This window comes from Trichosurus vulpecula, chromosome 9 (assembly GCF_011100635.1).
Source record: "Trichosurus vulpecula isolate mTriVul1 chromosome 9, mTriVul1.pri, whole genome shotgun sequence".
Lineage (NCBI taxonomy): Eukaryota > Metazoa > Chordata > Mammalia > Diprotodontia > Phalangeridae > Trichosurus > Trichosurus vulpecula.
In genome coordinates this window covers 99123569-99150063 of record NC_050581.1, presented here as the reverse complement: position 1 = coordinate 99150063, position 26495 = coordinate 99123569, and the positions used below count along the sequence as shown (strand labels likewise).

The 26495-nt window shown below is 36.8% G+C and overlaps 1 protein-coding gene across 1 annotated transcript in view; it reads right to left on the bottom strand.

Moving 5' to 3' along the window:
* Positions 1–26495, bottom strand: part of CNTLN (centlein) — a 440159-nt gene that overhangs the window by 253724 nt on the left and 159940 nt on the right. The window contains exon 8 of the mRNA XM_036739595.1: positions 8759–8921. Within this exon, the coding sequence (XP_036595490.1) occupies positions 8759–8921 (163 nt within the window). The remainder of the gene's footprint in view (positions 1–8758; positions 8922–26495) is intronic.

Sequence of the window (26495 nt, the reverse complement as noted above, 5' to 3'; positions counted from 1 at the left end):
TCCCCCCATGATTGTCACAGGACAATCTATTTCCTTTACCTTTATAGAGATGGACCATGGAGGCATCCTTGAACTCCTGGGGGATAACTTCCTCCATATAACCTGGAAAATTTCAGTCAGCTTTTGTATGCGCAATGGACCCCCTACCTTGTAAATCTCAGCTGGAATAGAATCAGCACCACATGAAAGGAGCCTAATGGCATTCAAAACCTATTCTTCAGATGGAACATCAACTAGGGAGGGACTGACTTCAATCTGAGGTCAATGGCTCAGCATTGTTTGATGATGGTCTGTTGAGAACACTATGGAAGTGCTCAGCCCATCTCTCTAGGATTGTATCCTTATCACTAGTCAATGTGGCTCTGTCAGCACTGAGTAGCTGAGACGCACCATAGGTCTTTGGCACATAAACAGCCTTCAGGACATCACAAAAGCACTTTGGATTGTTACTATCAGCAAAAAACTGAATTTCATCTGCCTTCTTATTGAGCCATAAATCCTGCATCTCTCTAAAGTTTGCTTGTACTTTACTTTTGATGGAATTAAATGCTGCCTGCTTAGAGATCAATATGGAGTTCTTGTTTTTCATTTAGCAGCTTCTGAATTTCACCATCATTTTTATCAAGCCAGCCTTAGAATTTGCAAGTGTTCTGACCCAGATGAGTAAATGCAGCTCTATACACCAAATCTCTGAAAGCTGCCCACTGCTTTTCTGCTCCACTGTTGCCAACTATGTGTTGGTTCAACTTTCCCTCCAAGTCAGCAACAAACTGTTGCCACTCAGAGAAGAGCTCTAATTTGTTAACATTAATTCTTCTGGTAGTCATTTTGCCTTGGGGACACCACTTTTGTTGAATGCAAATATTTAGCTTGGAGAGGATGTCTATGATCCGTCCAGCACTCTGCACCACACATTGCCTTCCTCACTCTCACATCTTGTCTCTTCTCCTTAAAATCACATAGTCTATTAAATGCTAATGCTTGCTGTGAGGTTCATCCATTAAGTTTTATTGCATTTAGGTAAACAGAAGACAGTGCTGGTGATGAGAAGTTCATAAGATGCACAAGTCTTCAGCAGTAAGTGATCATTGCTGTTGTTGTTTCCAACTCCATTTCTCCCTAGGATTCCCTGCCAAGTCTCGTAGTCTGAGCCTACTCTAGCATTAAAGTCACCTAAAGTTATAAGCTTGTCCTCTTTTACAAGTCTCCAGTTCTTCATAAAATTTTTCTTTGACCTCATCAAAGTTCATCATGATGGGATCACAGGCACTGATGGTGGCGGCAGGATGTTTTCCTGCAAGTGGCAGTCACATTGTCCTGAGCCTGTCATTCACGCCTTTTGGCAGGCATACAAGCTGGTTGACTAGATTAGTTTTGATTGCAAAACCTATGCCAGCTTCATGGTGCTCCCCTTCACTGTGGCCACTCTAGAAAAATGTGTATCCAGCTCCAACTTCAGTAAGCTGGCCTTCATTTGCCAGGCTTGTTTCACTCAGGGCTGCTATTTGGATGTGACACCTGCTGAGTTCTCTTGCAACAAGAGCTGTGCATCTTTCAATCATCTGCATTTCAGATTCAGAATACAGGTCTACACCAATGGTATCAAACTCACATAGAAATGGGGACCACTAAACCACAGATGAGGATCCCTGCAGGCACATAAAGACTTAAAAAACCAATATATTAACATTATTTGTGTTTTATTTTGTTTGTTTTTATTTTGTTAAAAAATTTTCAGTTACATTTTAATCTGGTTCAGACCACACTGCTAAGGGGTGTTTGACCTACACTGCAGAGGGGTATTTGACACATCTGCTCTAGACCTTGACATCCAAATATACATCCCACTTCCAACATTAAGGAGAGAGGCAGAGAGGAAGCTAATTTACTCAATTTTGAGAAGCGACTGGAGTTGCTTGAATTGTCAGATAAATTCATTCACATCCCAGCCCCTTCGGCCAGCTCTAGACCCTCAGACCATGCTTCATTCTAAAATAAAAGAACCAGAGTTCCAATTCTATTTCCAACACTAATTTTGAATCTTTGGGCTAGTCACTGAACATCCTGTGACTCAGTTTCATAGGACCACTGAATCATAGATGTAGTCTAGAACTAGAATGTTCATTAAAGGTCATCTAGTTCAACTCTCTTTTTTTAGTTATCTTTGAGAATCAGTTATTCAACTTGTTTAAAATTAGGCCATCTCCAGTAGGGAGTTTTTCCATGAATATTTTATTTCACTCTAGGTGCTTTTCCCATCTTTGTTTTCCTTACTGATATTTTTACTTTTTCAAGAAACATTTCAATGACCATGATATGTTAAGGGTTCAAATACAGTGCAACCAGCTAGCAAAATAATTGTGAGGATCAAATGAAGTAATATTTGTAATGTTTTATAATCTTAAAGCATCATATAAATGTCAGCTATTTTTATGAGAAGGAAGAAGATAACTCAAAGTCTTATATCAAGCATTAGTCTCTCTTCTGAGCTTCAATTCACATTTACATAGTTATCACCCTATTTAAGGCCCCTATCAGCTCTTACTTAGATTAGTGCAATAGCCTCCAAACTGGATTCCTGGCCTCAAGTCCTTTCCCAGTACAGTCCATCCTCCACACTGATGCTAAAGTAATTTTCCTTAAGCACAGATGTGACCATGTCATGCTCCTGCTCAATAAACTCCATTGGCTCCTTATTGCATCTAGAATAAAATATAAATTCTACTATCAAAAACCATAAATAATGTGGCCCTGACTTACTCTTCCAGTGTTAATATATACTATTCCATTTCCAGCACTTCAATCATCTGGCCAAACTGACCTCTCAATTCCACAGAAATACTCTCTTGTTTCTTCGCCACTTTATTAATCATTCCCACACCTAGAATGTCTTCTTTCTACCTGCACTTCACCGAATCCTTCTGTTACTTCAGGAGTTGCCTCAAAAACCACCTTTTGAATCAAGTTTTTCCTGATCCCCCACCCACCCCCTCCCTTAAATTATACCACTTTGTATTATTATTTTTACATATTTTATGTACTTATATATGTAACTGTTATCCATTAGAATGTGAATTGGTTGAAAACAGGAATTGTTTTATTATTTGTCTTTGTATCCCCAGTGCCTGGCACATAGTAGGTAGTTGATAAGTGCTTGTTGATTGATTGACTGATCTTTAACTTTGATTGATATGTTCTTAGACTCACTGGTACTGAAGCATAATGTAGAGCAAACAAATTAAAATAAATATTTACTTAAAGAAAAATAATCAGTCATATTTAGTATTTTATTTATAGACATTTTCCTACTTATCAATGAAATAGGCAATAAATTCCATGATTAAAAACCCATATCTGCACATCACTGAAAAAAATCTATGATTTAACATACAGTTAATGTTCAAATTATGTAAGCTAACATTCTGTCAAAATGATAGCAACACATATCTTCTAATTATCATTATGTACATAAAAAGTAATAAAAACATATATTTAGCAACCAAATTTTCTGGATGGCCTAAAGAATGTGAATACTGACAAGTTCTTACTCATGTTTAAGTTCCACATAGAAAAGACTGAATGTGGAACTGTGGGGAAATGACTTAAAAAAAAACAATAGAAGGAAAATAAAGCTCATGATGGCTACTTTGTTTCTTCCAATTACTGTTATTTCTTATCTAAATGTAAAACCCCTGGATAATTACTCTATGGGTGAACTTGTGTGTGAGGGAAAAGATACGTCAATGATATCTCTATGGAAGTATGTTCCGATCCTTCCCTTTAGTCAAAGTTAATCAAAGTATATCTCAGTTTAATTTATTTTGTCCCCCCCCACCAGTTAAAGTTACATGTGTAGACAATAACTGGATATCAAGTGTGAATAGTACTGTATAGTTTTTAAAATGTCATCTGCAACAGACTTAAAAGGAAATATAAAATGAAAACCAATTCATTTGATAAGTGCTTGTTAGAGGAGACAAAAACAGGTGTGAAAATTCTCAAATTACAATGAATTAAGAAGACCTGGAATTCCAGGAAAACATAAATTGAACACCATGGAAAAATCTGAAGTAAAGAACAAAGCATACAATGTTGTTTTCTATTTTCCCTTATTCTAACACTGACAAGATAGGGACAGTCTACGCATTAGCTTTCTACTAAAACTTAAAAGACTCAATAATCATACCATGAAAACATTCTAATGAAAATATTTCCTAAATGTTAGTTCAATCTTACTTGCACATTCAAATATCTTAGAAAAAGACCCAAAGTACTACAACAAAAATGTTACTAGCAGCTGCTGTGGAGGTATAAGGCCAATAAGCCCAATAGCACCAGCACACAGGAGAGCTACCAGCACAGGTTCTTTGATCTGCTTTTCTAAGGAAAGCAACTTTAAGGGGTTTACAATCTCACTTTAATTAGCATACATACATCATTCAGTTAGTTCAGGGGGAAAAGGCAGCACCCTGAACTTCAGAAAAAACACAAACAGAAATTACAAGCAGAAATTATTAAAACAGAGCCAATAACACAAATCAGCAGACAGGGCTTATGACCATCTATCCATTACATAGATACATAGTTACCAGAGAGAGAAGTACCAACATCTGGGTTTTCAAAGCCAGGGGGCTCCTTAACAGCTACCCAGAGTCTTGTCTGGATAAATCACATGAACGCTCTTCCCATGAGTGAGCCCCAAAGCAAAATGCTAACCTCATAGTTTATATACACTTCTTCACAGTCAGTGGGCGTCACAACCATGCGATTCAAACTCATGTGACTTAGGCTTTCTTATGACTTAAGCAAGTCATCAAAGACTCTTGATTCAATCAAAAACTCTAGATTCAAACAAAGGACTCAATCTAAGGTACTTGATTACTTTAGTGCTGAGAAGCACTCCAAAACAAAGGACAACAAAAAGTCCCACTTTACTTGCTATTACAAGTATAAAAATATAATATGGAGAGCAATCAGTTATGCAATAAAGTCATAATGGATAATAAAGTTACATAACCGCAATATAAGAGCATGTTAAATAGTCTTCAACTGTTCTCAAGCCACGTGAGAGATTAGCTAAAATATTATGTGGAGCCTCAACTAAAATTCTTAAAAAAACTTATCAGACACACAGAAAACTCACAACAGTTATTACAGGTTATGAAAATTAGGCCTAGATTCATTTGTTGGGGGGGAGCGGCAGTGCCAAGATGGCGGCTGGAAAGCAGGGACTTGTGTGAACTCCCCGCTAGGTCCCTCCAAAAACCTATAAAAATGGCTCTGAACAAATTCTAGAACTGCAGAACCCACAAAATAGCAGAGGGAAGCAGGGATCCAGCCCAGGATAGCCTGGATGGTCGCTGGATGAGGTCTATCGCACAAGGAGCAGAGGGGAGCAGAGCCCAGCGTGGGTGGCGGCAGGACCAATCAGACCAGGAGCCAGGCAGAACAGGCCCTAGTGCCCTGAATCAGTGAGCTGTGGCAGTTATCAGACTTCTCAACCCGCAAACACCAAAGACAACAGAGAAGGTTAGTGGGAAAAGCTGCAGGGGACAGAGTGAAAAGAGTTCACAGTTCGGCCACCACTGCAGGGGCAGCAGGGGCAGCTGCAGCTACAGAACTAGTGGGAAGAATTAAGTGGTAGATCAGGAGTGCAGAGCCTGCTTAAGATTTGCATCAGGTCCAGGTTGGTGATTCTTGGGGAAGGAGGAGTGCTGGTGTGGCAGAGCTGGCTGTACAGAAATAGCTCTGAAATCAACGGTGCATCCCCTCAAGCTTGTAAAAAAGTACTCTTTGCTCTACAAGCAGTCATACCCTGACAAAAAACTCAAGGGTCAAGTAAGTTGGCTGGGAACATGGCCAGGCAGCAAAAACACACTCAGATTCAGACTCGGACTTTGGAATCTTTCTTTGGTGACAAAGAAGACCAAAACATACAGCCAGAAGAAGTCAACAAAGTCAAAGAGCCTACATCAAAAGCCTCCAAGAAAAACATGAACTGGTCTCAGGCCATAGAAGAGCTCAAAAAGGATTTGGAAAAGCAAGCAAGAGAAGTGGAGGAAAAATTGGGACAAGAAATGAGAATGATGCAAGAAAACCATAACAAACAAGTCAATGACTTGCTAAAGGAGACCTCCAAAAATACTGAAAAAAATATTGAAGAAAACAATACCTTAAAAAATAGACTAACTCAAATGGCAAAAGAGCTCCAAAAAGCCAATGAGGAGAAGAATGCCTTGAAAGGCGGAATTACCCAAATGGGAAAGGAGGTCCAAAAGACCACTGAAGAAAATACTACCTTAAAAATTAGACTGGAGCAAGGGAAAGCTAGTGACTTGATGAGAAATCAAGATATTACAAAACAGAATCAAAGGAAAGAAAAATAGAAGACAATGTGAAATATCTCATTGGAAAAACCACTGACCTGGAAAATAGATCCAGGAGAGATAATTTAAAAATTATTGAACTATCTGAAAGCCATGATCAAAAAAAAGAGCCTTTTTTATATCTATATCATCTTTCAAGAAATTATCAAGGAGAACTGCTCTGATATTCTAGAGCCAGAGGGTAAAATAGAAATTGAAAGAATCCACTGATCACCTCCTCAAAAAGATCCCAAAAAGAAAACTCTTAGGAATACTGTCAACAAATTCCAGAGCTCCTAGGTCAAGGAGAAAATACTGCAAGCAGCTAGAAAGAAACAATTTGAGTATTGTGGAAAAACAATCAGGATAACACAGGATCTAGCAGCTTTCACATTAAGGGATTGAAGGGCTTGGAATACAATATTCTGGAAGTCAGTGGAGCTAGGATTAAAACCGAGAATCACCTACCCAGCAAAACTGAGTATCATGCTCCAAGGCAAAATATAGACTTTCAACAAAATAGAGGACTTTCAAGCTTTCTCAGTGAAAAGACCAGAGCTGAATAGAAAATTTGACTTTCAAACACAAGAATCAACAGAAGCATGAAAAGGTAAACAAGAAAGAGAAATCATAAGGGACTTACTAAAGTTGAACTGTTTTGTTTACATTCCTACATGGAAAGATGATGTGTATGATTCATGAGACCTCAGTAGGTGTATGTGTGTGTGACACACACACACACACACACAAACATGTAGACAGAGGGCAAAGGGTGAGTTGAATATGAATGGATGATATCTAAAAAAATAAAATCAAATTAAGGGATAAGAGAGGAATATAGTGAGAGAGGGAGAAAGGGAGAGATAGAATGTGGTAAATTATCTCACATAAAAGTGGCAAGAAAAAGCAGTTCTGTAGGAAGGGAAGAGGGGGCAAGTGAGGAGGAATGAGTAAATCTTGCTCTCATCAGATTTGACCCGAGGAGGGAATACCACACATACTCATTGGGTATCTTATTCCACAGGAAAGAAGGAGGAAGAAGATAAAAAAGGGGGGACGATAGAAAGGAGGGCAGATTGGGGGAGGAGGTAATCAAAAACAAACACTTTTGAAAAGGGACAGGGTCAAGGGAGAAAATTCAATAAAGGGGGATAGGTTAGGAAGGAGCAAAACATAGTCAATCTTTCCCAACATGAGTATTGTGGAAGGGTTTTACATAATGATACACATGTGGCCTATGTGGAATTGCTTGCCTTCTTAGGGAGGCTGGGCAGGGAGGGAAGAGGGGAGAGAATTTGGAACTCAAAGTTTTAAAAACAGACATTCAAAAACAAAAAAAAAAGTTTTTGCATGCAACTAGGAAATAAGATACACAGGCAATGGGATGTAGAAATTTATCTTGCCCTACCAGAGAAGAAGGGAAAAGGGGATGGGAGGGGAGTGGGGTGAGAGAAGGGAGGGCTGACTGGGGAACAGGGCAACCAGAATATACACCATCTTGGAGTGGGGGAGAGGGTAGAAATGGGGAGAAATTTCATAATTCAAACTGTTGTGAAAATCAATGCTGAAAACTAAATATATTAAATAAATTAAATTTAAAAAAAGAAAAACAAACAGATAAATCAATAAAATATTATCACTCCAGATTAAACTGAATGACAACAAACCACAAAATATTTTCTATATTATAATTTCCATGGATGGCACAACACCCGAGTCAATTAATTACTCAAAATTCTTATAAATATTGGATATAGATCCCAACCTAGGGAGTGGCCTGAGGTACAGAGAGGTAGCTTAACGTGGAGGGTCAGAAGCAGGATATAAACCCAGGTCTTCTTGACTACAGCACTTTTCTCCACTATGCAACACTGCTTATGTATTTCTTAACTATGGTAAGAAAAATAATAAACTTATTAATCTAGAATATATCACCACTTAACATTTTATTCAAGATTTTATCTCATTAGTAAGAGTAGTTTGTCCTTATATTTTCTCTGGCTCCACTCACATAAAGTTGTAGTTCCAAATGTTCTGATCACAAGAGGGAATTCTACTTGACAAAATCAGTACTCACATTCTATCCCACAGAACGTCTCCTGGTCGTTAAGAATAAAACCCAAGTAGATTTCATCATATGCGTTTATTACATATGAAGTGAAATCACTATCTTCTAGTCATTGTCCTCAAATTGTAGCATGTCCTACCACTGTTAAATATTAAAGATTGCTCTTAGAATACAAAATACCATCAAATCCAGTGCCATTTTCCATTTTTTTATCTAGAAGAAAATTTATAAAAAGGAGATAACAAGAAAATACTGAAATTTAGAAAATCTAAATTGTCTAATTATAATACTTTTAGTACAGAGTTTTATGACAATAAATGCATACTTTTTGATAGGATATACTTTCAGCTGTGTGGGCATCTTCCTGATTTCTCATTACTTTCTGTGTATCCATATTGAGAACATGAAGTTGCCGGATCAGCTCTGCCTGCTGTGCTGTGTATTCCTGGTTTTGTTGATAAATATTCTGTAACTCCTGCAACTCTTTCCTATGCAAAAAAAGTGATAGAGAAAAGCATAAATAATAATCTCAGTTAAATAACTGTGTTCATCTAACATGATAGATTGAATCTCTATTTTTCATGTATATTTTACTGCAGGCTACCTTATTTATATGAGAAATAATATGCAAAATATTTTATATATACCAATAAAGTATTGATAAAGCCTCTATTATAACTCTTAAAGCTGAATATTTATCAATTTTCCTTTTGTAGTTTGACACAAAATTCCCAGATCGCTACCTTCTTAATACAATTAATTAAATCCTTCAGTGTCAAGAATTCAGTTGAACTGATACCAATGGCTGATCAATGCCAAAATACAGTCACCAAGATAACCTCTCATTGCCTAATATTTTAAGAGTAGAGAAAATACTTTTGGAATTCAAACATTTGATCACTAACTTTATTGGGTCCTCTGAGATTAACTTGCTTTCTTCATTAATCATAATGTCTGACACACAGTAAGCACTATATAAATGTTGGCTATCATTATTTATTAAATTATTCATTATTAAACTTCCCTAAGCACATGACTCCAAGATCTATAAAGCTATAGTCTCTCTAGTGAGCTCCAACCGGTATTAACAACTGCCCAACAGATATTTAAAATAAGATGTCCTATACACCACAAGAATCTCCAATTCAACATGTCTAAAACTAAACTCATTATCTTTCTCCAAAAACTCAGGATATCACCATCCTCCAATATCAAGATAAAAACAATTTGTTAAGTACCTACAACTAGTACTATGTAATAGTCACTAAGCTAAGTACTAGGGATACTAAAAAGGAGAAAAAACATGAATTCCACTTTTAAAGAGCTCACATACTAATGGGCAAGAATATATATATAGTATATATGTATTTATATGTATATATATGTAGGCATGTGTATATGTGTATGTATATGTATGTGTGTATGTGTGTACATATATACACTATACATACATATACATATGTGTGTACGTATATATATTTTATATATATATATGATGAAAAAAATACAAAATATATACCATATGAAGGAACGATCATCTCTGAGGGAATGTGGGGATGAAGAAAGGTAACCTTAAGGAAGAGAGGTTTGAGCTAAGTTTTAAAGGAAACAAGTAAAGCCATGAGGCTGAGGAGGTGAGGAGGGAGAGTAATCCAGGAATGGGAGACAGAAGAGAATCTAAAGATAGAGTTTCATGTGTAAGGAATAGCATGCAGGGCAGAGAAGCTGGATCATAGACAGCACTGAGTATACAAAGATATTCTAAAGGTAATATAGCCAAGATGTGACAAGAGATTGAATATGTGAAGTGAGTACCTTGGGTAAACGGAAGGATCCTGGGGAAAGGAAGGTTTGGGATAAAGATAAGGATTTCAATTTTGGACATGCTGAGTTTGAGATAACTATAGGACATCCAATTAGAACTCTCCCAAAAACCATGGTGATATGGGACTAGAGCTTGGGAGATGCATTAAGGTTGGGTATATATATATATATGGGAATAATCTCCAAGGATATGATGGGCAAAGCCATGGGATATGATGAGATCTCCAAGCAAAACAGCATAGAAAGAAAAGAAAAGGAACCTGGAAGCAAAGCCTAGGGAACAGACAAAGTTAGTGGGTATAATCTGGATAAAGATCCAGCAAAGAAGACTTTGTCACCCAGGCTTACAACTTCAGGACCATTCTCGCTTGCTCCATATATTCAATCAGTTACCAAATCCTGTCATTCTTTCTATATATGTCTACCATATATTCCCTTTTCTAATGGCCATCACCCTAGACCAGGCCCTACTCACCTCTCCCCCAATAGCCTCCTAAATATTTCCCCACTGCAATCCATCCACCACATAGCTAACAGTGATTTTCCTAAAACACATGTCTGACTATGTCCATCCCCTACCATCCCTCCAAATCAATGAATTCCAGTAGTTCCCTGTTACCTCTAGGATCAAATATGAACTACTCTGTTTAGTACTGAAATCTTTTCACAAGCTGACCCCCTCCAAAATTCCAGTCTCACACATGACATACACCTTTCTATACACAGTATGTTGCAACTGTATTAACCTACTTGCTTTTCTTCATACATGAGATTCCACTTCACACCTCTGTGCCTTTGCCCTGCCTGTTCTCTTGTATGTCTTTCTTCCTCCTTATCACTCCCTTCTGAAATGACTAGTCTCCCTTAAAGCTCATCTCAAGACTTCTACATTAAGCTTTTCCTTATCCCCCAGTTGCGAACTACTTCCATTCCTCCTAAACTACCCTGTATTCTCTTGATATATATTCTGTGTACTCATATACATTTACACACACACACACACACACACACACACACAGAGTACATTTCAATGCCCCCATCAGAAAATAAAGTTCTTTATTATTTTATTCTTCCTTATTTATTTATTTAATATTTTAGTTTTCAGCATTGATTTTCACAAGAGTTTGAATTATAAATTTTCTCCCCATTTCTACCCTCCCCCCACCCACTCCAAGATGGCATATATTCTGATTGCCCCATTCCCCAGTCAGCCCTCCCTTCTGTCACCCCACCCCTCACCATCCCTTTTTCCCTTACTTTCTTGGAGGCCAAGATAGATTTCTATGCCCCATTGCCTGTATATCTTATTTCCAAGTTGCATGCGAAAACTTTTTTTTGGAACATCTGCTTTTAAAACTTGGAGTTCCAAATCTCTCCCCCTACCTCCCCACCCACCCTCCCTAAGAAGGCAAGCAATTCAACATAGGCCACATGTGTATCATTATGCAAAACCCTTCCACAATACTCATGTTGTGAAAGACTAACTATATTTTGCTCCTTCCTATCCTATCCCCCTTTATTCAATTTTCTCCCTTGACCCTGTCCCTTTTCAAAAGTGTTTGCTTTTGATTACCTCCTCCCCCAATCTGCCCTCCTTTCTATCGTCCCCCCTTTTTTTATCCCTTTCCTCCTTCTTTCCTGTGGAATAAGATACCCAACTGAGTGTGGATGTTATTCCCTCCTCAGGTCAAATCTGATGAGAGCAAGATTCACTCATTCCCCCTCACCTGTCCCCTTCCCTTCCTACAGAACTGCTTTTTCTCGCCACATTTATGTGAGATAATTTACCCCATTCTATCTCTCCCTTTTTCCCTCTCTCAATATATTCCTCTCTCATCCCTTAATTTGATTTTATTTTTTTAGATATCATCCCTTCATATTCAACTCACCCTGTGCCCTCTGTCCATATGTATATATCCTCTGTCCATATACATATATATGTATGTATGTATGTATATATATTCCCTTCAGCTACGCTAATACTGAGGTCTCAAGAATTACACACGTCATTCCATGTAGGAATGTAAACAAAACAGTTCAACTTTAGTAAGTCCTTTATGATTTCTCTTTCTTGTTTACCTTTTCATGCTTCTCTTGATTCTTGTGTTTAAAAGTCAAATTTTCTATTCAGCTCTGGTCTTGTAATATTTTCTCCTTGACCTGGGAGCTCTGGAATTTGGTGACAATATTCCTAGGAGTTTTCTTTTGGGGATCTTTTTCAAGAAGCCATCTGTGGATTCTTTCAATTTCTATTTTACCCTCTGGCTCTAGAATATCATGGCAGTTTTCCTTGATAATTTTTTGAAAGATGATGTCTAGCCTCTTTTTTTGATCATGGCTTTCAGGTAGTCCAATAATTTTTAAATTATCTCTCCTGGATCTATTCTCCAGGTAAGTGGTTTTTCCAATGAGATATTTCACATTGTCTTCCATTTTTTCATTCCTTTGGTTCTGTTTTATAATATCTTGATTTCTCATCAAGTCACTAGCTTCCACTTGCTCCAATCTAATTTTTAAGGTAGTATTTTCTTCAGTGGTGTTTTAGACCTCCTTTTCCATTTGGCTGATTCTGCCTTTCAAGGCATTCTTCTCCTCATCGGGTTTTTGGAGCTCTTTTGCCATTTGAGTTAGTCTATTTTTAAGGTGTTGTTTTCTTCAGTATTTTTGGGGTCTCTTTTAGCAAGTCATTGACTTCTTTTTCATGGTTTTCTCACATCACTCTAATTTATCTTCCCAGTTTTTCCTCTACTTCTCTTGCTTGCTTTTCCAAATCCTTTTTGAGCTCTTCTATGGCCTGAGACCAGTTCATGTTTTTCTTGGAGGCTTTTGATGTAGGCTCTTTGACTTTGTTGACTTCTTCTGGCTGTATGTTTTGGTCTTCTTTGTCACCAAAGAAAGATTCCAAAGTCCGAGTCTGAATCTGAGTGTGTTTTTGCTGCCTGGCCATGTTCCCAGCCAACTCCTTAACCCTTGAGCTTTTTGTTGGGTTATGACTGCTTGTAGAGTATAGAGTACTTTGTCCCAAGCTAGATCGGTTGTGCTGTTGTTTTCAGAGCTATTTCTATACAGCAAGCTCTGCCACACCAGCATTCCTCCTCCCCCAAGAACCACCGACCTGTGACTCAGATCTTAAGCAGGCTCTGCACTCCTGCTCTGATCCACCACTTAATTCCTCCCACCAGGTGGGCCTGGGGCCAGAAGCAACTGCACCTGTAGTTCTGTCCTCAGAGCTGCACCACGTCCACTGCTGGTGGAGAGGGGGGGTCGGGGGCTGAACCTCAAACTGCTTTCACTCTGTCCCTGCAGCTTTTCCCACTAACCTCTATTGTCTTTGGTGTTTGTGGGTTGAGAAGTCTGGTAACTGCCACAGCGCCCTGATTCAGGGCAGGCTCCTGGTCTGGTTGGTCCAGCCACTGCCTACGCTCCCAGCTCCATGGGACAGACCTTACCCAGCGATGATCCAGGCTGTCCTGGACTGCAGCCCTGCTTCTCTCTGCTATTCCATGGGTCCTGCAGCTCTGGAATTTGTTCAGAGCCATTTTTTACAGGTGTTTGGAGGTTCCTAGGGGAGAGCTTTAGGCAAGTCCCTGCTTTCCAGCTGCCATCTTGGCTCCACCCCCCAAAATAAACTTCTTGAAGATAAGGGCTGCTTCACCTTTTTCTTTGTGCTCTAGCACTTAGCATAGTGCCTGTCCCATTTCAATTGATTAATAAATGTTTCTTGATTGATAGGCTGATGATGTCTTTCTTTTTATTCTCAATCACTCAATAATTATTTTTAAATGCCTGGTATTATAAAGAACGGCAGAAGAAACCCCTTGCTCTCAAGGTGTTCTCAATCTAACAGGAGAGACAACATGCAAAGAACTATATACAAACAAGACACATACAGAAGGAGATAGTCAAATGAGGGCAGGCATTAGAATTAAGGGGGTCTGGAAAAGACTACTTGTGGAAGATGGGTTTCTAGCTGGGATTAAAAGGAAGCCAAGAGGCAGAGATGAAGACAGAGAGAATTTTAGCCTCGAGAGACAGATAACCAGTGCATGCAGTCAGGAGATGGTGGTCTTATGGAAGAATAGAAAAGAGAGTACTGTCACCATATCACAGAGTGCATGGGGCTGAGTCAGGTATAAGAAGCTGGAAGGTATTTCTCACAGAGCTCTTAACCACAGATTATTTCATTTCTTTGGGTGCATTTGTTACCAAGAATCAGTGCTAGAACAAAATGAGGAATAAAGAGTAAAGCAAGTGTTAAGCTTTTAAAATGGCAGCAAGGGCTGAGTGCCATGTTTACCATAGTACAAAACTATCAAAACAATCATGCAACCTTATAGAAGAGAACATCAAGTGGATTCAGGCTTTCAGAAATCAATCTTCTACGTCAAATTGGCCTAAACTGTTCCAGATAGGATGAAATAGTAGACATGGCTCAACACTACAACTTGCAGCTAATTGCAAGTGTAAGTTCTCATCTTCCCCCAAAGGATATATTTAAATCTATAGGACATTTTATTTATCATAATTATTAAAGAGTGCCAAAAGGTTTGGGTTTAACTGGGGTAGTTTCTTTTTTATGGGTAAGATGGGAAAAAAGTGATTTCCTGAGTTTTAAGTAAATAAAGTTTCAACTAAGAAAAATATTGTGAAAAAGTGATCTTGATCTGTGTGAGAATGTTTGCTCAGAGAGGAGAGAACTGGACACCTTCAGAAGCAAGTCCTTGCCATACAAGCAACAATGATATGGATCCAAAAGTGATATCAAGTAAAATATAATCTAGTAAGTGGCAGAAGAAGAACAGAATAGTAATAGTTGGTAATTCTCCACTGAGGAAGACTCAGGCAGCTATTTGTCAATTTAATAATAATGAATAATAACAGAGAGGTCTGCTGTTTTCCGTATATATATTTACACATATATATTTACATCCATAAACATATATACATGTGTATATTATATGTACATACATACATATATGTACATACACACAGGGAATACTAAATGGATACAGAAATACACTAAGAATGAGCAACAAGGAAGGTAAGCTGGAGATACCAAGACTAAAAGGCAAATTTAACATTATAGTTATGACTAAAGACATGGTGGGATGAGATCCATAAATAGAATCTAGTTCTAGAAAGAACTACCTTGTTAAAAAGAGCAGAATGAGCGTAATAAGAAAATATATCCATAAAAATATAGCCAAAAAGTGATTCTCTTTGAGCATACTCTTTGAATCAGCAATACATCTAATAAGTCTCTACCCCAAAGAGATCAAAGAAAGAAGAAAAGGACCCATATGTATAAAATATGTATAGCAGCTTTATTCATAATAGCCCCAAAAGAAGGGCATACATACCCATCTAAAGGGAAAAGACTAAACAAATTAAGGTATATAAATGTAATGGGATATTATTATAGGGTTAAAAATGACAAAATGGACAGTTTCAGAAGAAACTTCTATTCACTGAAAAAGTGAAATGAGAACTATAAAATGTATATAACAATAACATTATAGAAGAAAAATAACTTTGAAAGACTTAGAACTCTGATCAAGGCAATGATAAACAATGACTCTAGAAAACAGAAGATGGCAGGGAGGTGATAAAATTAAAATATAGAATGACATATACATGTTTAAACATGGTAAATGGGAATTTTTTATGGGACTCTTCATATTATTTAAGAAGATTTTATTTTGCTTTTTTAATTATTCACAAGGGGAAGGAGGGGAGGAAGTGGGAGGGACAGATGATCAATACTTATGAAAATAAAGGGAAAAGAAAAGAAAAATTGAAAATATGCTACTATGAAACGTTCCAGGAACACACACACACACACACACACATACAAATACATATACACAATACATCTATCTATATCTATAGATAGATAGATATACACAAAATAAGGCAGTAATTATCAAAATTCTCTGGTATTGGCTTAAGAAATAAGAAAGGTAGATCAGTGGAAGAGAGTAGACACACAATACACAGCAGAAAATGATAATAGTAACCTTTAGTTTGACAAATGTAAAGATTTGAGCTTTTGGGATAACAATTCATTATTTGGCAAAAATTGTTGGGAAAGCTAGAAAGCTATCTGACAGAAATTCGACCTAGACCAATATCTTACACGATTTACAAAGATAAAGTCAAAAGGGATACATGATCTAGATGACAAGGGAGATATCACAAGAAAATCAGAAGAACATAGGAAATATTACCTACCAGAGTTATGGACAGGAGAACAATTTGTAAATAAACAAGAGAGATAGAGCATTGTGAGGTACAAAGTGGATAATTTTGATTACATTAAATTAAAAAGGTTTTATATAAATAAAACCAATATAGCAAAGATCAAAAAAAGAGCAGGAAATTGGGGAAAAAAATTTATAGACAGTCTCTCAGATAAAGGTCTCATATCTCAAGTATGTAAAGAACTTTGTCAAATTTATAAGAATATGAGTCATTCTCCAATTGATAAATGAGCAAGGATATCAACAGGCAGTTATGAACAGAAGAAGAAATCAAAGCTATCAGTAGTCATATTAAAAATGTTCTAAATCATTATTGATTACAGAAATGCAAATTAAAACTTTGAGATATCATTTTACATCCGATTGACTAACATGATAGAAGGAGAAAGCAACAAATGGAGGGGATGTGGAAAAATTGGGACACTAATTCACTCTTGGTAGAACTGTGAATAGATCCAACCATTTTGGAGAGCAATCTGAATTATTCCCAAAGAGTTAAATATCTGTGTATACACTTTGATGCAGCAATACCACTATTACGTCTACTTCCCGAGATGATTAGGGAAAAAGGAAAAGAACTTATGTGTTCTCAAATATTTATGGCAGCTCTCTTTGTGGGAGCAAAGAACTAGAAATTGAGGGGATGCCCATTAACAGGGGAATAGCTAAACAAGCTGCAGCATATGATTGTGATGGAATACTGTGCTATAAGAAATGATGAGCCAGCTGATTTTAGAAAAACATGTTAAGACTTGAATGACATAATGAGGAGTTAAATGAGCAGAACCAAGGGAACACTGTACACAGTAATAGTAATATTATTCTGAGAACAACTTTGAACAACTAAGTTACTTGAAGTATTATAAATACTCAAATCAACTACAAAGTACCTATGAAGGAAGACGTTATCCATATCCAGAGAAAGAGCTGATAAATAAATGTATGTATAGTATAGTTTTACATACATACATATACACCCACACACAAACACATATTTCTGTGTCTAAAGGTAGCCTCCTCTAGGGTGGGTTAGGGAGGGAGGGAGAAAAAAATTATACAGCAGAGAATAAAATCTTTTTATGTTGTGCTGCGTACATGGAAATATTCTTTTTATCTTTATGTATTTAAACTCAAAATGAACAAAAAAATTTCAAAGAAATATTACATTCTGAGTTTTTTAAATGGGATCTGTATACTTGGGGTTTTGGTTTTAATAGTTTTATAACTAGTTTAATATAACTGATTTCTTTTGTCATTTTATACACTTTGCTTTCTATATTTAAAAAAATATATATCATTTGAAGGCTTCCATAGACTTCACTAGACCACCAAAAGGACTAAAAAGCTAAACACCTGCCCTAAGGACTACAAGGGAGAAAAGATTCAGCATTGGGAATAGGATCACAAATCTAAAACATGAGCATTACATAGTACTAATTTAGGAATGTCAAGGAAAGGTGGACTGTTGATTATCCAAGTATCTGCAGGGGTTATACCAAGACAGAGAAACTATTACGTTCAAGATCTATATAAATGATAATTTCATACTTCAAAAGATAGGAGACCAAACAAGGAGAACTCAACTACTGTGGACCTGATCCTCGCCAACAAGAAGCAACTAATTACTAGGATAGGAACTATCCTAGTGCTAATGGTAACCATAAAAAGATGACAATGCTAAGCTATAGGCAGTGCAGATGGTAAGACCTGGAAGATCTTAGAAAACAGTGACAGGGTAAAAGGTATGGCCTAATGGTTGGAAAAGAGCTGCTGATTTCCATTTCTTCCATGCTATATGAGCAATCAAGCAACCAGTGAGAGGGAAAGGGCATCCCAGATGGGTTCTGCTTTGGCCCATGGCAGGGGGGGAAAATTAAGAAGGTAGGAGACAAAGAAGGGAGACCCTTGGGAGCAGCAAGTGGATGCTTTTTCTTTTCTTCCTTACCAAGATTACCATAATTGTAGAATTCAAGTTTCATTTTTCAATGCCTCCCATCAACCTAGAACCAAATGCCCTTCAAGAATTTTTAGCCCGGTATGGTAGCATACAAGATAACATATTGATTTCAGATATACAGCGAAAGCAATCTTCAAAGAAAAATTATATCTCTAAAAAACTTTAATAAAAAATTCATTTCCCTGAAATGCAATTAAAATTAATAAATCATTTAAAAATAAATAAAAGAAGCACAAAAGAAGAAAACTTGAAAATTAGAAGAGAAGCAGATAAAATGGAAAACAAAAAGGGTAGAAAAATGATAAACTGAACTTCATGTTGATTCCTGGAAAAGACTAACAAAATTAATAAACTTTAGCTAACTTGCTCAGAAAAAAAAGGAAGAAAAATTAAATTAACTAAATAAAAAATGAACAAGGTTAATAGGCCAAATCTATTTTTAAAAGAAAGAGTTCCCTACTGACCAACATATGTTCAGTAGAAAATTGATTATGGCCAGTTCTAATATATTTTTATGGAGCTATTTTCACCAGGACTAGATAAAAATGCAGCACAGTCTGTCTCCTTCGAGTCTCTTCAAAAGGATATTTATGACAAATCATTTGCTCCATTTGATTTAAGAAACTCTTTCTCTAACTTATAGAAAATGAGCATGAAATAAATATCTCTACTCCTGCGGTTATTCTTTTTTTTAAAAAAATCAACATACTGATATTTTTATTAATGAGAATTTAGCTATCTATTAGTATAATAGATGTAATTACCATTAGCATAGTAAAGAGTCAACATTTTAAGGCTAAGAAGATTTGTATCCTCATGCATAATTTTAGTTTGTTAGTTTGGCTTTCAGCATCGTTGGTATAATCACAAAGCAATGGTATCCTCCAGCTACATGAACATCACACCTGCTCCATTACACAGCCTTCTAAAGTTGAAAGCATATTATAACAGAATTTTAACATCAATTAATGAAGACAGAATTCTTGGAGATATAAACCTTATCATCTTAATGCATTTTATGTATGGTATTAAAATTACTCAAATTTCCCAAGTGGCATTTAATTTCTCCTTCTTAATAGGAAGGAAAGGCTCAAGAGTAACATGTCAAGATTAATTCATAGTTTAAGATACTAACTTATGTGGAAATGGACATTACAACTCCACCTTATAAAATGGAATATAATTTATGCTAAATTGCAATAGTCACGATTGACACAATATATTCTCAAACTATTAAATACCACACCATTCAAAGAACCAAAAATGAACTCAGAGGAGACAGTGTGTTGAAGTGAAAATGTAACAACAATGATAATAGCCACAGCAAAACAAAACAAACACCTTAAAAATATTATCCCATTTTATCCTCACAAGGCAGACATGAATTAAGTGACTTGCCCAGAATCACAAAGGTAGAAAATGACTGAGACCATAACAGAAGTTAGGCCTTTCAGATATCAAGTCCAGAACTCTATGCACTATACAACCTAACTAGAAAGAGAGCAGTATTTGGTGTCAGAGAACCTGGGTTCAAAGCCAAGCTTTATCAATTATAATCTGCATGACACTGGCCAAATCATTTAATCTCCTTGGTCCTCGATTTAATCATTTGTAAACCCAGAGGTTTGGACTAATGACTTACAACAGTCCTTCCAACTATAAAACAAAAATGGATGTACACATCTGACATGAAATGGAGCAATGGATCTACTCTATCAATTAGTCTTGAAGTAAAACACTTTTAGGGATGTAAAATCCCCTCTTTTCATTCTGTAAAAAGTAACAAAATTGTGAAATTATTCTGATACTTCTTACTGTACTTGTTTATCTTTATGATTCCTATAACACCTGGGTATAAAATGAACCTTTAAATAATAAGATAAATAGTTTTAGGTAGAACTACTTAACTCCTGAATTTTGAGTTGGGTTGTATCATATTTGAAGATATTTTTTCTTTTCTGAATCAGGGACTTATTTTGAATCTTAAAAGCCCTGACTCTTATCTAATAATATTTAATATTGAAACAGCAGATCCTTGACATTTTAATAAGTAATACCTATAATTTACTGTGCTCATTATCTCAGTTGACTAGAGCATGGCATTAACTAACAAGGTAAAGTTGTGGCTTTAATCCCTTTTCACTTCAGTTAGCTTCACTCCCTTGCACAGTCATAAAGTATACCCCTGCCCTAGCTAATTGTCCTGAAAATGAATGCCAAGGTCAAAAGAGGAAAGAAAATCCCACTACAAGCAAATATACAAGTATATGGTATAGTGACTATGAATATTCACCTAAGCTTCACATATAAAGGAAAGCAAATTTAAAATAGAATCAAGTCTTTGCTTTGAATTCTCAAATCTCATGGTCATTATCTTGGGGTATACTAATGGTAACTGGGAACTACTGGTAACAATAAATTTTGAAACTAAAATTATAAAATATGAACTATATAAAAATAAGAATGAACAAATGAAACATTACAGCAGTACTAAAAATATGGAACTTGCAGATGTATCACAGCAGAAATATGAAGAACAGGTGTGTAGATAGCTCTTATGATAGCCCTGAGTAAAGAAATAGGCATTTAAGTAGATCAGTGAGGTATATATACCCCTTGATGCACACAAAATGAATTTCTAACATGTTTTTAATTCAATAATTTTATTATATAACCTTATAATCAAAGTCTATTTTAAAAAACCAAGTGTGAGCTTCAGTTTGAGACTTTTCACTATAGACTGTCACCAGATATAATACGCCTCTGCAGAAGGCTGATTTAGAGAATTTAAAGTACATTAAAAATTATCTCTCACATTAGAAATGACAACTTTAAAAAATCAACAAAAAAATTACTAGTATGTTGTCAATACTCAAAAAGGTTTACTGATTTACATCTTTCCTGTAACAAAATAGATCACAATCCATCCATGACATATGTAGGTTCCCCTACTCAGGATTTCCTGTGTACAAAATGGAGTTGGATTCAATGGCCTAAAATTTGATCTTATCTATGATGAGTTATACAGTGCAGGCAGACACAGTATCAGAAATGATTAAATCAAAAACAGAAACCAAAAATACCATCATAGTTAGTGTTTTAAATGATTTTATTTTTGATTCCAGCAAAAAGGCTAGATTTCACTTCAATCTAATGGAACTGGTTTCTAATCAAAATACCACTGTACAAAATGCACATACCAGATGTTAAAAACAACTTCAATACTTGAGTGTAAGAGCTAGGGTGGCATAGAAGGCAGAGAGCCGCAGTACCACCGGGCTTGGGGGAGCTGAGTTCAAGTTCTACCTCTCTCATATACTGACTGTTCAACCCTTGGCAAGTCACTTAACCTCTTAATGCCCTTAACAACTCTCTAAGACTATAAAATATATAGAGATATACACACATATACATATATAGATAGATACGTGTATGTATATACAAACATATGCATACGTCACAATGGATAGAGTACTAGGCCTGGAGTCAGGAAGACTCATCTTCCTTAGCTAAAGGGAGTTCAGTGGCTCAGAGCAGAAGAAAGATGTAGTGACTAAGAGTAGGCCCCTCCTTTTTCAAGAATTACAAGATTTTGGCTCAGTCTCCTGATAGTTCAATTTAGGATTTAGCTATGGCTCTTTCTCCATTTCCTTCTTCTCCAATAGCTCCAAACACAAATCTGGCTCTGTCACTTATCATGAGCCTGACAGGTACTAGGGCCCACACACTGTTAATGGAGTTGGTAGCAAGTTTCCTGGGAGACCCTTGGCTCTTTGGTTCCTTGGTACTATCTGCCCATTTTTCCTGATGCAGCTTGGACACTTAGTTGACTAGATGCTGTACTGCCGTAGCCTTCCCACTGATCTGCTTGGGTACCATTCTGATCCCAGCCACTTGCATCACTCGAGCAGAGCCTCCTCGGTGTGGAGCTGCCTTGGTGCTAATCTGCCTCTGTCTCCTGCTGTACCACTGGGGAGTGAGCAAGTGCTGAGATGCCTGAGAGCTGAGCGAGCCCTGCCTGATGTGCTCCTGGGTTTGGGTTCTGCCATCGACTCTTCATCCGTCTTTGCTTTGGCTTCTGCCTTCCCAGCTCATGCAAGATTTTGGCAGTTTATATTTAGTCCCGGCCTAGATGTTAAAACCAATAATTATCTCTTTCTCCTTGGCTTTTCTTTATCATTGTTTCTTTTCATACGTTTTTAGAGCCTGTCTAGGGGGTGTTTACAAGGTTCAGGCATTATTGAGTATGGTCTGTCACCTAAATGTATTGCTCAGTGCTTGAGCTATGGTTTTGGATAGTGCAGAAGGCAGAATCCAGAACGTGAATGGACATTTTTTAAGTCAAGTTTAACTTTAATACAAGGAAAAATCTCCCAACAATTAGAGCTGTCCATAAGTAAAATGAGTGAGCTGCCTTAGAGGGTGATGAGTTCTTCCTTGTCAAAGGTTTTCACTCTGGATAACCATCTATCAATGAGCTGGAATGAAGATTCCATTAAAACAGAGGTAAGACTAGATGGCTGTGGAGGTCCTTGCTGACTCTAAAATTTGGTGCTGCTGTGATCCTATTACCCAAATAATATTCTTCACCAAGGCAAAACTCAGAAAGGCTTTATAGCTAGTTCAGGTGTCTTTAGATGCACCAAAGATTTATACAGACAAATTTCTGGTTCCAACTTATATTTCTGCAAGTTGCACATAAACAACTATATATTCTCTCTAAATATTTTCTTTAACTACTAGAGGTTCTTCCATTTCTTTTAACTGATGGCATCATAATCATCTCAACTCAATACCTACTTATCAAATGCATTTTAAAAAGTACAAAGACAAAAACAAAACAGTCCCTGCAGCTCTCAAAAAGCTGGCAGATCCGACCTGTACAAAGATGAGTAACTACAAAATTACAGTGGGGAAAGAATACTAACAACTGGCGGGGACTGGGAAAAAAGCTTTACCTGGAAGTGGAAAAACAGACCTGAGTCTTGCAAGACACCAAGGATTCTGATGATTCTGATAGGCAGGTATGAAATTAATAAAATATGGACATGGGGGGGGCAGATTTTCACTGTCCCTATTTGTGTTTTCCTAATTGGGTTATAACCATGACAAGCTAATAAACACTAAGTGCCTTATACAACAGCATACTATGACAGTAAAATGTATTCAATGTTTTTCAGATCTTCTTTCCATCCCTGCCTCTAATATTAAGACCGGTTTATGTTCTATGAATTCAGTGACGCTGTAGCACCCCGGCTTTTTAGTAACACTGGGTGTTTAAAGTTTATAATCAGGCAGACTGAGGCTTGCATAAATAGAATGGATTTTCCCTGTCGTATTAATATAAAAAGAATAATAATATTCAGTATTTTAGGGTTGGTAAAGCACTTTATAAATATCACATCATGTTATCCTCATAACAATGCTGGGAAGTTGGTGCTTTTTTTTTTAGGCAATCCGGGTTAAGTGATAAAAAATAAATATCACTATTTTAACAAAAGAGCATATTTACTTGTTATTTAATTATTCTAATTAGAAATCAATAAATACTCAATCATGAAATACCCATTACCAGTAGCGGACTGAGAGAGGTACTGAAAATACAGACAAAAATCAAATAATCCCTGCTTTCAAGGATCTTATGTTCCACTAGCAGAAACAAAATGTGTATGTATATACGAAATATATACAAAATTAATGAGGTACTTAGGACACAGGGAAGAAGCAATAAATAGAAGCAATCAATATGTATGGAAATGTAAAGTACTTCAAAACCAATCCTGAATAGAAGAAACAATGATCAAGTATAAAGGGGTAATCATCAAAGTCACTTAATATTATTTAAAAAAATAGAAAAGTAGATCAATGGAACATACTAGACAAGGAAGAACAAGAAAGTACAGAATTGAAAAAAATTCAGTGTTCAATAAATGCCAAAATTTAAATTATTTAGGAAAGCCTTCCCTATTTGATATTCCTCTAATAATATCTTCCTAATATTTCATCTCTCCCTATATGACATCCTCATTCTTCTCCCTCAAGACCTCCCATCACACCATCTCTCAGGACTTTCTTGGGCCATTACTTCTGCTCAGACTTCACTTCTCTCTTTCTCCAAGAATGACTTTATATTTAGTTAATTCAACACTACACTATTCTCAGCTCTGAAATTCTTATCACCATTCATCCTTTATTAAACCTCAGCTCTAGAGTACTCCCACCATTTACATAGCAAAAAAGTAATTTTACTCCTTACTGATTACCTAAGTCACTGTCTTCATAGCTTTTCCAGTTCCAAGCTTTTCCCTTCCCATTTCTTCTCAAGCTTCCCACTAACCCTTCTCTCTGAGCGGACAGCACTAACTCTTATTTTATTAAGAATACTAGAAGTCACCAGATAGCAGCTCTCCACCCCATCTCTTCATTTCAAAACCCCTTAACTCACCCTTTCTTCTCCTTTCCTCCTGTCTCTAACAATGAGGTGTCCTTTCTTCTTGCTAAGGTCAATCTTTCCACATATACTTGATCCTATCTACTTTAATATTTTCCAGCAGACTTCAAACCCAGTCATTTCCTCTCTCTCTCTCTAATCTTCAATCACTTGACTGGTTCTTGTCCTTTCTCCCTTCAAATATGCCTGTCTCCAACTATCTTTTAAAAAACAACTTCATTGGACTCTACCATCCCCTGCTACCTAACATCCTATGCTTCTGTCTCTCACCAAAATGCTAAGAAAAAAATATCTATACTTGCTTGCTTCCACTTCCTTTCCTTTCAATCACTCCTCAACCCTTTGCAGTCTGGCTTCTGACTTCATAATTCAACCGAAACTGCTTTCCATAACATTATCTATGATCATATAATTGCCAAATCTGACTTTTTTCAGTCCTCATGCTTTTTAATCTACTGCTTTTGACACTGTTAACCAGCCTTTTCCTGTATACTCTCTCCAATCTGCATATTCACGACACTAAACTCTTCTAGTTTCCCTCCTACATTTTTAACCACTCATTTCTCAATCTCTTTTGTTTGTTCATCATTCAGATCACATGACCTAACTGTGGGTGATCTGATCCTCAAAGTGTGTACATTATCTCTCTCTCTCTCCCTCCCTCCCTCGTGCCCTCTCTCTTTCTCTCCCTCCCTCCCTCCCCCTCTCTCTCGCTTCCTCCTTTCCTCCTCCCTCTCTCCCTCTCTTCTCCCTTCCTCCTCATTTACTTCTACAGATTTCACTGTCATCTTTATTCAAATGACATCCAAAGCTACATATCCAATCTCGGTCTATCCCCTGAACTCCAGATCTACATCAGCAATTGCCTATTGGATATTTCAAGCTAGATGTCCCAGAGACACCTCAAACTCAACATGTCCAAAACAAAAATCATTCTTTAAACTCAAACCTATCCTGTTTTCAAACTTCCCTAGTTCTGTCAGAAGCAACACATTTTCAAGTCTCCCAGGTTTGTAACTTTGGTATTATCTTCAACTCCTTACTCTCTTTACCCCACATATACAATTAGCTGCCATATCTAACTCTTAACTTTCATTTCTAATTCCTCAACATCTCCCATATGACTCCTCTCAACTCACACAGCTACCACCTAAGTTCAAACCCTTATCATCTCCCACATGGTTATTACAACAGCTTTCTAAATGGTCTCCCTCTTCTAGTTCATCCTCCATCTTGTGGCCAAATTGATAGAAAGGGAAGAATTAAAGGTAACACTGAGGATTCAAGCATAGATGATGCCTGGAAAAAACATTCATATTATTGACAGAAATTTTGAGGTCAAAAGGAGTGTTGGGGGGATGGGAGGTGGATGAGACATTAGGATAGACTGATTAGAAACTATGTATTGCAGAAGGTGAGTTTGAGGAAACACTGAAATATCCTGGTAAAGATAGAGAGAACAGAATTTGAAGTACAGGTACAGATCCTGAAGAAAAAGGGTTGTGGCTGAAGCTGTATATCTATATAAATAGCATCACTAAAGCCATGGATTAGAAAAAAATTGCCAGGT